We start from the raw sequence: 15,093 nt of genomic DNA, 5'->3' as shown, positions 1-15,093 counted from the left end.
ATTTCCCGACTTGAGTGACCACCATTCTTCGGCTAAAAAATGCCATGCTTTTTCATCAAAAAATTTAAATTTATTCTAGAAATAAAGATTTGTCGAGTTTGTACAATTTGAATGGCTTATTAATTTTTACCAGCATTTTTGATTGATTATAACTAGGGTTAGTGAATTTTCACTATTTCGCGGGCAGCGTAAAATTTGTAAAATTCTACAATGCTCACGAAATTCCGTGAAATTCAAGGATTTTAAAAAATCAATGCATGAACACTTAAAATTTAACAAATATTTTATCAGCAATATTTTTATTTTTATTTGATATTTTTATTTAATTGAAAGATATTTCGGCAGTCTAATTAAATTGGGCCTTTTAAATATTTTTTCCAAAATATTGAGTGTTGGAACCACAGATTGGAAATACCCGTAGCACTCTGGGGCTTTATTGATATTTTGTATTTTTTTCACAGTAACATGTAAATGTTAAAATGTGTTAAGCATTAATGGATACTTTTTGCTTCAAATCTGGAGCAACATTTGAAAGGTGCGGCATTGCTCTTACGGCCTTTCGTCCCATTTAAACGCATGTAATGAAAGGCCGTAAGAGCAATGTCGTACCGCACCTCTCAAATGTTGCTCCAGAAATTTGAAAAAAAAATATTTTAATATGATTTTTAGTTTTGTTTTCAGGGTCAAAAATAATATTTTTTCAAAATACTTGAAATGTTTAGTGACAATAAGTGAAATCAAGAAATAACAAATGCTATTTCTTGCATTTATTATCACTTTTGGCACGATTGGGTTGGTTTGAAATTATTTATAATATTTGTGAATCCTATGTACAGCCCGGCAAAGAGTTTTTTTTGTCATTTTTTCGCAAAAACTCCGAATTTTGAAAACTGATAATAGTGTTTAACGTGCTAGGTAAATTTCGTAAAATAAAAATTTGTTCACCGTTTTTTAAAGGTAGAATTCCAAAGGAAAATTGAAGATTTAAACTCGGTTTATTAAAGATTTTTGATTTGGGCTTTAAATATTATTGGAATCAAAAATAATTCGCTATTTTCTTGATTTTTTTTTCTTAGTCACGTGAAATTCCCACGAAATTTGATGATATGATTATCTAGACTTTTTTTTGATTAGGTCCTATAAACATATGAAAGACAATAGGTTATAGGACCTTTTCAAAAAAAACTCTGGAAATAGTCTCCGTGACACTAGATATATCCAGAATAAAGAATCATTTAACATAGATGCTTGAGATGTAATTAAGTGTATTTAAATCTTTCCGGTTGTTTAACAAACGATCTAATTGGATTCTTTAGGATTTTCACGAACCGTGAAATTTTCGTGAAATTTTGTGTTTTCGAAGAGAAAATTTCATTCTTTAAGCGTGAAAAATCACAAAGCCTAATTATAACTATTAAGGCATACAAATACTGTTTCTGTTTAAATTTTTTTATGTTGACACCACACTCAACTTTTCAAAAATATCATCCTCAGATAAAATGTACATTGTCAAATTAGCAAACAATTCATTTTTTTCTCAGAAATTTTCTGGATAGGATCTAGGTCCAGGATTGAATAGCACCTGAAGTGTTAGATTTTTTTTTTGATTACTTAGGATTTCACTGTTTCTATAACCATCATAACGTTTTTTTTATAAATGGGTTGCAACAAATTTGCTTCTCAGGTCATCATATGATTACAGCGACATCGTTAGGATTTCCTGCTTTGTTGGAAGTGTTATTAACAAATGTTAAAAAGCTTGTTAAAGAAGGCATTTTATTGGTTTGCATTCGATTAGTTCAATACTACAGGGGATTTTCAATCACACAGGTGTGCGTTACTAACCAGAGAAAAATGTGGGACTTAAACATGGTTAGCGTTTTTTTAAAGGTTTAAAGGGCTTTCTAAGGGTTTCAAAAGGCTCGCTTACGTCAAACATTAGCTCCGCAGGACTAAACTGTACTTTTCCTTTATTTTTTCTTCAAAAATCGTCTCCATTAACTATGGTAGAGAAAGTTCGTAACTGTTTCAAAAAGGACATTTCTAGATATTTCTGTTTGTTCGGTAACTCAAGTGTCAAAATCATAACGTCGTGTTCATCAACGCAAATAAAAAAACACAAGTTGAAAGAGATTTTGCAAGAGAGATACAATAAAAACATTTCATGCTTCGTCGAGCTGGCTAACCGGCGGGGTCCCTACTAGCGTGAATTTAGAACGCGACTAAGATGACTGATTCATCCATGTAGGAAAACTATCGAGATGCATCGTTGGGATGAGAGATTCGGGGTTAGGGCAAGACTTCGATGAAGCGATCGTTGGGAAGCAAGTTCGAAAGGCAAATATTCTGACTGATTTGAAATGTCTTTATTTGTCTTTGGGTGCATGACTGAGTGCAATCTAATGATATTCAAATGAAAACACAATTCTGAGACGAAATGAACGATTGATCTCTTACTTGCGCCGTGATCTTTCCAGGCTATGAGTTGTGTCGTGTTGGGAGCAGTTTGTAGTATTGGATTAATGAATGTTGATTTTTAGACAGAGAGCAGCGCGTGATTCAGTGCATTGATTTAATGCGTTTTTAGCGAGAATAGTTCAAGTACAGACAAGCAGACGTAATTTTTAAAAATATGTTCAAAGTCAAAAATTGAAAACTTTCAAGTCTGCTTGCCGGTGCTTGTCCGAGAGTTAAAAGTGTAAAGTTTTGTGCATTTTTAAGATAATTGTGCAATGATTGAAATCGATTTTACAAAAACAAAACAACTCACCTAGCTTGGTCTTTCCACTTTCCACCGGTCGTTTGATGTATTGGTCCTGGGTGAAAACTTCCTCCCGGAAGGTCGTATCTGGCTTAATCTCCGGATAAGGCGCGGCCGGATTCTTCTTGAAAAGGAGCTAAATCGAATGGAAAATGGGGAAAAAATCATCAATCATAAATCGAATATCCCACAACAGGAGGAAGAATCCCATTTCCAACAAGAAGCAACCAGAAAAAATAACTACGTGCTACGAGCTTACTTTCAGTATCGTGTAGATGAAGAATGAGACTATACCGATGGTATAGAGTGGCATTATGAAACCCATTGAGTTGACGGACTTGGTTGACTGATGTGATCCAGCTCCCATAGGCGGGCGCATACCAGGTATGGGACCGGGCTGCAAGAAGAGAGACAGAGAAGTTGTGCGAAAGAATTTTCCGATTAGTGAATTGCAGAAAGCGTTGTTGGGTGAAAAATGATGATTGGTGGTAGCAGTGCTGAAAATTATTGAGGTACACAGCTAACAATTGATAAAAAGGTTTCTTTTTTTGCGATTCACGATTTTCAAGGAGAGCATTTCGTGCTTTCCATTTCATTAGGGCACAAAACTTTTGTAAACAAGAGTGTATCCCTCTCACACCTTATGCAAACTGTCATTTGAGTGAAAGGGATACATTTAAGTTGTGATGTTCATAAACTGCCTAAACTTTATTTGGTCCAAGTACAACTTAAAACACCTGAGCAAATTCTTTATTTTTTTAAAATTAAAACAAAACCTTTTATCGATATTTGAGCACCAAACCAAACCAACAATGATGTCAATTTTAAAAATATCGTGCAATTGGGTGTAATTGTATCAGATATCAAACATTTTCCTTATTCCGGATTCATGACTTTTTGTTCGATCATACGTCACTGTTTAAAGCAATTATTTTTCAACCTTTATTCTCAAACTCAAATATCTTCTCAAGCGTCGGCACTTGAAAATTAGACCCTTCATAAAATATTGACTATGTTGAAAATGTTGTCGATTTGCACTCAAAACTTCTATTTTCAAAAATATTTTCTGACATGTTTCAATGCTTTTTATGATCGTCATCATCTCTTATTCAGTTAATGTAAAATCCAACGCTCGTACACTGCCCATGTTTGCATAAATGTCCCATATGCAAAAACAGCAAGCTGAGAAAAACGCATTTGAAGTTTGTCCCACACGTGTTAAGTTTTCGCGAAAAAACTGGATTTCCTCGCTATTTCTAGAACAAAGTACTGGATGTTATAGGCTTGTTTGGAAAAGCACACGATTTTGAACCAATCTGCATCAATAACACAAATTCGATGAAAATGCATACAGGACATTTATGCGATCAGGGGCAGTACAAGTGTATTGTTAGATTCATGAAATTTCCAAATCTGATGTAATTTTGAGTCAATTCGCTCCAGTTATGTGCATCAAATAAAATTAAAAATTACATGACTTTTTTTGTGTACCATTCAATTTTTTTAGGTTCTAGCCGAAATCGAGGGAGGGAGAGGCAAAAAATGTAAAATAAATAAAAATGAAGCCTTTTTTGTCATTATAACTGTTATGCTGCTGCTGAAAACTTAAAAAATATCTCAGAATTAAGATTTCTTCCACATTTTCTGGTTTTTAATCAATATTTAATGTTAGTATTCAGTATCAGTATAAAAAATAACCATTCGATACAAAAATATCCAAATTATCGGTATACAATAAATGAGCAATCAACCCAATTGATCAATTTGTTCTTCAAAGAAATTATTATTTTCAAAAAAAATTAAGGGTTATTGATGTTTTTAGCAAAAATTATTAATTGATATCAATCAATCACTTTATACACTCAATTCAAAATGTGGGCATATCGGCCTATTTGGTCCTGTTTGAATAGTTATGAATACTTTTTCAAATACTTATCGAATAAAATTTCTACCTGCTTCCTTATTAATAAAATTAAACTAAGCAAACACATAGGCATTCATCTTCACGTAATAGAAGAAATGATGAAAAAACTGCAATAATTCAAAAAACTTTACTTTTAGAGGAATCAAGCTGTCCGAAATGCCCAAATTTAAAATTTACTGCCGGAAAACTCATCAAATCGAATGATAGCATGAATCTTTTTGAAAGATCTTTTTGAGACTGTAGTTATATTTTATTATGATTGTTTGTTTCGACTGGTATGCAGGATTTATTTATTGACTGAGGAAGCCAAAAATCAACAAGTTATATTTTAAGAAATTAAAAAAAGACACCGGTTCAAAACGAATACTTTTCATTGGATTATAATGTAGAAAATTAGATTTTCAGTGGCAACAAAAAAGCCATGAAAGTTTCGTGTGAAATTCGGTTAATCGATTTGGCGTGAAAACTGTCAAATGCAACAATTTTTAAAAAAGAAGACAACATTTTCCCCGGCCGCTCTAATTGATGCATTGCAGAATTTTTTCTCCTATTTATAAGAGAAATGCATTCCAAATAATATCCCTCTACTACAAAAATTAGGTAGTTACCAGACGGACATTGAAATTTGAGGTGAAAAATCTTAAAATTACTCGCATTTTCGAACCTTTATATAACCTGCGACACACTCTAGAAAAACTCGCTCCTTAACCTTTTTAAGGGGTTACACTGCCCCTGATCGCATAAATGTCCCATATGCATTTACGTCGTTTTTGAGTTAAATATGCAGTTTGGTTCAAAATCGTGTGCTCTTTCAAAAGAGCCTTCAACATTCAGTACTTTGTTCTAGAAATCAGGACGAAATCCATGTTTTTCGCGAAAAATTAACACGTGGCCTTATGTGTTGGACAAACTTCAAATGCGTTTTTCTCAGCTTGCTGTTTTTGCATATGGGATATTTATGCGAACATGGGCAGTCAATACATGTAAAAAAAAAACTTAAATTTTCGTATGCAGCAAACCATTAAATCCACTAAAAAGATTATTTTCAATCATCTTTTCGATTTTCTAGTGTATATTTGATTTGATAGTATATTTCATCAGAAAAGTTGCTGATAATCGATATGTTCATGTATGTATCAAATTTGGAACACTCTAACTTACATATTTTAGTAATATTTGACCTTCTGTTAAAAAGTTTCCGACATTTACCAGATTTCTTTGAAATTATCCCAAAATCAAATGTGGAAGAAACTAGAAAATATTTTATTTGTAGAATTTGCCATGAAAATACAGCCAAATATTTTCCGTATACAGTGAAACATCATTTTACGCGATGCGTTACGTTTGTCTTATTTGTCGATTTCTCTGAAACGACGCAACATTTTTGCAATCTTTAAAAAGCAATTTGTAGGTTTTGTTCAGTTCTACAAAACGCGTTTTGAAGCTTGCAAAAATATTGTAAGGTTAAAGAGAATTGTACGAAACAAAAAACGTAACGCCACCGCGTAAAAAGAAGTTTCTCTGTACTTATTTGAGCATTAAAGAATGCTAATCTTAACTCATTAAAAAGCTTTTTATTATCTCATCCAATTAATTATCTCATCGAGTCCCAAAATCATTGTTCAATCTTCCCGCAATATCACACCATTACATTTTAAAACATTTTCGATTCAATCAAATTGTAGAGAACAGGTTGCAGAACAAGTTCCCTTAAAAGTATTAGTTTTGGTTCAATATAAGCAGATATATGGCCAATTTCTAAAAATAACTAGTAACTTTCTCCAAAATTTCTGGATTTAAATATTTCAAGGTACACAACGAAATAAATGCTGAAATTGGATTGAAATTGACAAAATATTATTTTTTTCAATATTCTGAAACAAAGACAATATTTTTTTATAGGAAAGTATTCAAGAATGATAAATGTATGCAAGAAAACATATTTGAAAAAGGTATAAGCAGAATGTTATATTAATTTAGTTGGGGACCATTCATAAACCACGTGGAAACTTTACGGCGGGGATGGGGTGGGGAGTTGGCGATTGTCCACGCTCCATACAAAAAAGATTTTTTGTATGGACAATTGTCCACGTGGTTTATGGTCCCTTGATTAAATTATTTAATTTCACTTGTAGTTATCATCGTTGAAAAATCATTACCGAAGTGTACGAAGTCATTTGTCCTCACTAAAGAATTTTGTCAAAATTTACATCATTTGTTCCAAAATCACAAGAATCCTGGCTAATTCTTCTGGTATCAATCATTATCGCAATTCTGTGGCAGTGATTACAGAAGAACATGAACTAAATGTTGGAAATTAGAAAACAATTTTATAATTTGAGACAAATTTCTTCAGAGTAATTAAATCTCCTTGTTCGTCAAGGTTGTTGTCTGTATTTGTATACCCATGTGGAGCTTTCAGAAGTTTTAGTCCTCGTATTGATTCATCGATTTCGAACATTCCTGGATATGAGATCATAGATTTGTGTTTTCAATTCACTGTTGAAATTCTATTTTTAAAGTTGTTTGGTTCAACCAAAAACATATTGGTTGGCCGGCTACAAAATTATGTGATAGTGAATATATTGTATCGGACTTGGTTTATGGCGATACAGCTAATCTCAGTCTCGAACATTTGGCGATTATCAACCTTGCACTGTTCCCATTTGCGTTTTTTTCTGAATCGCAGATAACCTAGTGGCTCTATCCAATTGTCTTTTCGAAAGCTTATACAGATACATAACGAACATAATTTAAACGATACTCCCAAAAAACCCAAATGTTTTACGACTTGCTGTTTCCGACTTAATCACACAATTTATAATCACACTGATCAGCACACTTGTATCGCTCAATTTACTCGAAATCTGTCACGTCAAAGAAAATTCCATCACTCAGTTCCAATTTTTTTATCCTCGTTGTTAACAAATAGCTTCACCAATCAATACACCTGCTCTACACGGATCTGTTACCATCAGCAGACATACAAAAAAAACAATGTAATTAGCTAGTTTTCCTCATTGTTGAGCCATATTTCCAATTTTCATTTCACTTTAATGCAGGCACTCTTCTGCAGCACTTTAGCGCCATCTGCCTCCATCTGCCGGCAAACATCCGTAAAATTGTTTGCAAAAACGGCTCTTGGCGTTTATCCGGCTCGTTGGCCAGCGAAGCAGCTCCCCTCGTCTGCTTCTTCCACACGAAGTTTCGGCAAAAGTTTTAATCACTCCGGTATCTAATCACACTGATGGAAAAGCATTTCGTTGAACACGCCTGCGATAATTGTACAGTTATTTGAGATATGCGAACTATTTGCTTTGCTGGACACCTTCACACCATCGTGGTTTTCTTTTGAAATGATTTTTTTTTTTTCATTTAAAATAATTTTCACATCAACTCACTTTTTTATAACTTTTTTTGCCGGCTTTTCACAAGTCAATAGAACTGAAAAAAACCTTCAATTCTTCTTTCTTTTTCGTCAAAGAATGCAACACCTCAACACTTGCCCCCTCAGTTCACTCAGCGCGCGTGACACGATTTCGCCAAGTCTCGTGTATCTCGTGTCACCACTCCTTTTGTGTGTCACAAATCACAGGTCGATGCGTTTTTTTTTTTGTTTGCTTCTGCACTTTTGCTGCAATTGCACACACGCGCGCGACACCGCCAACGTTAGAAAATGCACTCCTTCGCCTCAAAAAGATCGCGTACGATTGAGGAGTCAACCTCGATCGGTTGCTTTTTTTCCGCCAACGGGCCAACTGGCTAAACCCGAAACCCGAACTTCGATGCCGGTAGCCGCCGGTAAATGGATATGGAATGAAGAAAAAGCCGAAAAGCTTCGTGATTCATCATTATGAATTCAGCAGTGATCAGTGAGCTGTGGCAGAGGCGGAGGTTTGTGACTTTTACTTTTTAAATATTCGACAATTCTATGGTTCTTGTTAAACTTATTCGGTTGCTTTTTTAAGTTATACCCATACTCAAATGCAAAACAAATTTATAATCTAGGAATCAAAAAAACACTGGTCAAAAATCCAACCCACATCATCGCTGCTCAGAAGGCACACCGACGAGTGTATGTTTGGCTACAGGGAAAGAGGACCCATCGCCAAAACGCGATAAAATCCGCTGAAACCAGCGAAAAAAGTCGCTAATTTCTCAGCCTGCAGAAAAATTACCTGGAATCGCTAAATTTTTTCGCTGGTTTGGAAGTCAGTCAAATTTGATCGAACCAGTGAAAACATTTACTGGTTTAGTGAAAATTTTCGCTGCTTGGGGGATCGGTTTCGCTAGAATCAGCGATTAGTTTTGCTGGTTCAGGAGAAGCTTCCAGATTCCAAAATCAACCAGGAGATTCTTCTGCTGGTTTCGGGAAACAATGCGCTGGTCCAGTAAGTTTTTTCGCTGGTCCAGCGGTTTCTGGCACTGGATCAGCGTTTTGTTTCCCTGACGTCTGTTTTTTTTCCGGCGGCAGTAGCTCGTGTCAAAATAACCAGAGGAGTGTTATGCTGGTTTTGGGAGAAACTTTTTGCATTGGACAAGCGTTTTTTTTTGCAGATTTCGTAACGTTAACAATACAAATTAACAGTACTGGAAGCTGTGGCTAACGAAAACACAATAAATATTTGGAGAGTCGGGTAGTTCTACAAGTTATAGTAATATTTCTCAATTGGTGAAAGTTTTTTGGAAAAGTTTTCAAAACATAATTCTGTTTGTTTTGACATGTTTGCAAATATATTCCCCCTTTTACATTATGGTATTTGCTTACTTACGCATTGGATTGGAGATAAACCGGCATTGTGTGAATATTACACTTCAATTGAGTGGTCGATTCCACTGCACTCTACCACTTCACTACACACATTTTGCTTTTTATTTTCATTTAGTTTCAAAAGCTTTTTGAGTCCCATTGTCATTTCTGCATCTACCCCTTACAGTAGAATTTATGCCAGAGTAGTGGAAAATTACGCTGAAAACAGCGAAAAGTTTCGCTAGATTTTCTGCTGTCAAATATGTTTGCCAGTAATTAGCGAAAACAAACCAGCAGAACAATGTTGCTGGATTTGATTTTGCTTCGTTGCTAGTTTCAGCGGAAAATTTCGCTAGTTTAGTGAAATTTTTCGCAAATATCAGCAAAATCAAACCAGGAAAATCCTTCTGCTGATTTGGCGATGGATCCCCTTTCCGTGTAGTTATTTCAATTTGCGATCTATTTGATGAAAAGCTATATTTCTTAACATTTGTAACAAAAAGGTAATACAGTCCAGACTAAATTTTTCGAATGCCTTGCAAAAATTTCACATCAGATAATCGAATCTCAAAAAAAAATTATTCGGTGTCTTATTTTGGATTGTTGAGCTTAAGTGTTACCACTAAGCTACGCTAAAGTGATTCAGAATTTTTAAATCCAAGATGACGTTGATGAAATGTTGAAAAAAATGCATTTTGTAATTTAAAATAGCAAATTTCATGTTCGGATAATCGAGTCTGGACTGTAATAATTTCACATTTTGACCAAAAAAAATCAAAATATTCTAAACTAGTCTGTGATTTTCGTATGGCTCTAAAAATAGTTTTCCCACGATCACCAAAAAAAACTGCTTTTGTCAAAATTCCGGCTTTTGGTTGAAATGCGTTTAGGGTTTAGTGGCATATACACCATAGATGTTTTGAATTTAATGACCTATCGTGATAGAATGGATTCTACTGACGAAATTTTGTTCAAAAAAGGGAAACCAGACTGATAAACAAAGAAAATGGTTGTATCGAGTATATGAGAAGTTATTTGACATTTCGACTCACAAATTCCAAAAAAACGTATTTTCATCGAAAAAAAAATATTTCAAATTTTTTTGGAACATGACATTTTAAGGGAAATTTAATGTACTTTGCGAATCTACATTAACCTAAAAGGGTAATTTTTTCATTTAGAGCAAAATTTTACATTTTAAAATTTCGTGTTTTTTCTAACTTTACAGGGTAATTTTTTAGAGTGTAACAATGTTCAACAAAGTTGTAGAACAGACAATTAAAAAAAAATGTTGCATAAACATTAGGGGTTTGTTTATAAACATCACGAGTTATTACGATTTTACGACAAAGAGTTTTGAAAATGTTGGTCGTCGTTGATCATGGCCGTTCATGGTCATCCGCGACAGACACGGACGACGAAACATAGAGAAACGAAAAAAGTAACTTTTTCAAAACTTTTTTTTCGTAAAATCGCGATAACTCGTGATGGTTCCAAGCAAACCTCTTAAGTTTATATAACAAAATTTTTGTAATTTTCTGCTCTACAACTTTGTAGAACATTGCAAAGTTAGAAAAAACACGAAATTTTAAAATGATAATTTTTGTTCTAAATGAAAAAATTACCCTTCTGGGTTAATGAAGATTCGAAAAGTACATTAAATTTCCCTTAAAATGTCATGTTCCAAAAAAATTTGCAGTCGAGTAACGGAAAATGGCAGAGTTTTTAAAACTTTTTTAAATTAAAAAATGCTGAAAAATCAACATGTTGTAGGTTTAAATTGCTCTTTTTCCTTTTTTGGTTTTAGTCAATTGTTTGAGGCATTTTTAATTTGAGTGATAAGAATTTTCAACCAAATTTGCAACAACTTTATTTTGTAATATTTGAAATGAATGATCATAAGATTTTATATAAAGAATTGAACACTTAATCCAGCTTGATTGCATTGCGCATTAGCATTATCTAATATTTATATTTTCGAATTTTCCGTTTTTAAAAAAACCATTAGTTAAAAAAAATCGCTCGGCTTTCTAGATACTTTCAATTTTTCCTTGAATAGCTGACGAAATTCATGGCTTATAATAATCTATCTCCTAGGTTCAAGACTCCCCACCCTCCCATATATAAATTCACAAACATTCAACCAGTAGTACTGATTTTTGGTTCAAAGATCTGAAATCACTCACTCATCGCTGAACGATTTTTTGCTAACTGAAATGCGCAACCATTCGCGAGCAAACATGACTCGCTGAATTTCTCACATACTCCGTCCTTCGACCCGAGTCACAAATGAATATGCTTTGAGAGGAGAGAATTTAACAAAATATCAGCGCGGCGCTCTTTTGACCTGCAATGCTACCTTTTGCCGCCCGTTAGAATTTGGCATGGTGGAAATTGCTGTCAAATGTGTCTTTGGTGTTATGTAAACAACAACATTTCAAAAAATATGAATTTATGATTTTATGCTAATTTTTTGAATGGTCAAAACAAAGCCGATCGCAGACTATTTCGAGTCAGCTTTGAGTGACATAGCGCATTTGGTCTCTTTGAGCCATTCGCTGCACTATCCGATTGGAGTGAGAGGGAGAGCGAACAAGAGAGAGTTTTCAGTAGCGAATGGTGAGGAACGGTCAACGGTAGAGATCAGAGATCAGAGCAGTTTTGCGTCACGTTCGATTTGTACCCAAGAGTGAAAGAGTCTGTTTTGAGCAATCAGGACCCTTGCAGTCAACTGAGACTTCAGAAGTAGCGTGTTTTGGCATTTCTTACAATGTCCTTACAAAGTGTGTACAAAGAGTGTGCCCAAGAACTTAAGTAGTCCCATATTCTGGGCACTTGCCGACGGTCGTTTCGCCGAATGGACATTCCACCGCTTGAAAAAAAGAAAAAATACAGAGGAAGAATTATTAAGTATGAATTAGTAGTTAAAAAAATATAAGCATGACTTAGCTAGTCAATCTAATCTAATCTAACACAAACGCAGCCAGTCCGATGAAAGCATGCTGGAAAGTCTTGTGATTAAATTACGCCCCAAGCACTTTTCTTGTCATTATTAATAATTACAGTACATCCGAGAACACCCGAAAATGTGTTGCAAAAATTAAAGCGGCCAGCCCTACTACGTTGTGTTTACCGCAGAGAGGATTCTGAGAACGGATCACATTTCACAGAATCTACAGGGGAGGAAGGATGCGTGGACATACCGTACCAAACGCTCCAGTTTACAGTTTCATATGTGTTTTGTATAATGTGTTAAGTGTAAAATATAGTGTGGTTATATAATCAATTAAATATAAAAATGCAATATAATGATCATTTAATAAAATCCCTTCACCTATATATAATAACCACGCACCCAAGCACACAAACAGCGACACAAAAGAAATGAAAATGAGCATGCAAAAACAAGACAGCGCGTCCCTGTGGTCAGCGCACTCCAAAGTGTTTTTAAAATCTTTTGTACAAATAAACATAATTTATGTTAATCCCCTCCAAACCGAAACCCATGGTTTATCAATCATCATGCTCATTGGTGTGGATGCCGTCAGTATAGTTTGGAGAAGAAAACAAAGCCAACTGGACTGCGATCATCATACCATTCTAACCGAATTCATTTTGAGAATGTATTCGCTTTGGATTCCCATTGCATAAAGCAATACTGACTTCCGGACATTTCCAAATCTAGACCTCACTACTACCACTGACCATGATAATTTTACGTTGACAAACGGTAGCTTTCGACCACCTTCGGCGGTTTCCCAGATTCGTGGTTCACTTTGAGAAGGTGAATGTACTTACACAGTGAGAAAAAAACTTTTATATAATGATAATGATAACATAATTGTTTAACTTTTGAATAAATTTACTGAAAATAACCTAAAAATATGATATTTAAAATTATTTTAAAATTGATGAATTTTAATTGTACTAGACGTTTAAAAGAGATTGAACAATATTTCTTACTTTTCAATCGTGTCCAACAAAGTAGAGGAATACGTTTTTCTGGAGTCGGCGACGTCGCACGCTCAAATCCCAACCGACCCACACCCAGCGTGCACGCGTAATCAAACTTCATTTGCGGACGTCAGATTTGGGAAAGTCGCGCGCGATTGGTATCGACCGATCATCCCTGGCCGAACCTGGTCACATGGTTCAGAAAATCGAAAAAAAACGAAACCAAAATCTGGTGGCGTCTGGGGTGGCGTGCAACAGCAGCATCAATCGTCAATTTTCATTTTTCCTTTCTTTTCCTTTCTTCGCTCCGTCATTCTCCCCGCGCGGATGATCGAATCGTGCGCATTCACGTTTTGGTGCTGATCTGTTGCTCTATTCACGGGGAAAGGCTTCGGTTTGGATCGGCGTTTTATCTCTGTCTTCTTGCTGCACTGTTTTTTTTCTTCTCTGAATTGGTTTTTCATCTTTGGTTTATGAATGAAAGGAAGGGTGCGTTCAGTACTAGAATTTTAAGAATTAATCTTATGTTGATATTTTTTATTTCATTGTATTCTAATAATATTTTTTCAAAGGAAATCCTGAGGTTTCAACAGTTTCAAAAGGGACGCTTTATTTAAAGCCTCTTGTAAAATCAATGTAGCGAGATGGCTGCTTTGGTCATGGGACACGGTGTGTTTAGTAGAACAAACTAAAGATAAAAATCGACAAGTCTGATATTTGGCACAATGAAAAGGGTTTTTTTTTTTGAGTCGTTTTTCATATTTTTTAAGAATATTTTTTCCTAGAAGTCGCAAAAAATTGATGAATTCATTTACAAGTCCATCAAATTATTATGAATATTCTTTGAAGGACTCAAAATTACATATTTCACCAATATCTGAACTCCAATTAAAAGTTTTTGAAACCAAATTCAACAGAATTATTGCTTTATTGTTTAAATAACCTCAAAATCAAAGCTGGACGTACCAATACGACCGAATAAAAATCTTGTATTTGTGTAATTTGTCATAAAAATATATAAGTCTGCGATCAGCAGAGAAGCGAGTCAGACGTGCGTCCCTCACACACAAAAAAAAGTGCTAAAAAGTGCAAAAAATGCCTCACGGCAAGAAAAAGAGGCGGTCCTCACCATCAGGATCGGCAGATTTGAAGAAGCTAAAGAATGCCGAAGCGCTACCTGCAAAGCCAGGCAGTTTGAGCAAGGACGCTCAAAATTCGTCTGGAAACCAGTTCGCTACCTTCCCTGTGGACGTGAGCGAGAAGGAAGAATTTGAAAGACGGGAAAAGTTGCCACCCATTTTTGTGAAAACATCGTCATCGGATTCGGTGCGAAAGTGGCTGACCGGGTTTATCAAATCTGGTGCTTTACGAGCTTCCATTCGCTTGTGTGCTGATGGACTCAAAATTCTGCTACCTACCAGAAAGGATTACAACTACGTTCGGGATTTCCTGAACAACACCAAGATTGAATACTACAGCCATGACGATCCAGGTAAACGCCCCATGAAACAGGTCCTCCGAGGCCTGTATGACATGGATGTGAGTGTGCTGAAAGAAGAGCTAAAAACTCTTAAGTTGAACGTGATCGAAGTCTTCAAGATGACGAGACACAACAAGGACATCAAGTATCGTGATCAACTGTACCTGGTTCATCTCGAGAAAGGATCGACATCGCCGTCTGAGCTGAAAGCAGTTCGGGCAATT

At 35.2% G+C, this 15,093-nt stretch overlaps 1 protein-coding gene across 10 annotated transcripts in view; it reads right to left on the bottom strand.

Moving 5' to 3' along the window:
* The window catches only part of LOC120419517 (titin-like), a 79,396-nt gene that overhangs the window by 25,954 nt on the left and 38,349 nt on the right, over window positions 1-15,093 (bottom strand). For all 10 annotated transcript variants that reach the window (XR_005605736.2, XM_039582217.2, XM_039582219.2 and 7 more), the window contains 2 exons: window positions 3,021-3,158; window positions 2,771-2,897 (listed from right to left, as the gene is read on the bottom strand). Coding sequence is in view for 9 of the 10 variants with exons in the window: in XM_039582217.2 (XP_039438151.1) it covers window positions 2,771-2,897; window positions 3,021-3,158 (265 nt within the window). In the remaining variant the exon portion in view is untranslated. The remainder of the gene's footprint in view (window positions 1-2,770; window positions 2,898-3,020; window positions 3,159-15,093) is intronic.

This window comes from Culex pipiens, chromosome 3 (assembly GCF_016801865.2).
Source record: "Culex pipiens pallens isolate TS chromosome 3, TS_CPP_V2, whole genome shotgun sequence".
NCBI classification, from domain to species: domain Eukaryota; kingdom Metazoa; phylum Arthropoda; class Insecta; order Diptera; family Culicidae; genus Culex; species Culex pipiens.
The sequence above is the reverse complement of the archived record's forward strand: the minus strand, read 5'-3'. Positions and strand labels throughout refer to the sequence as shown.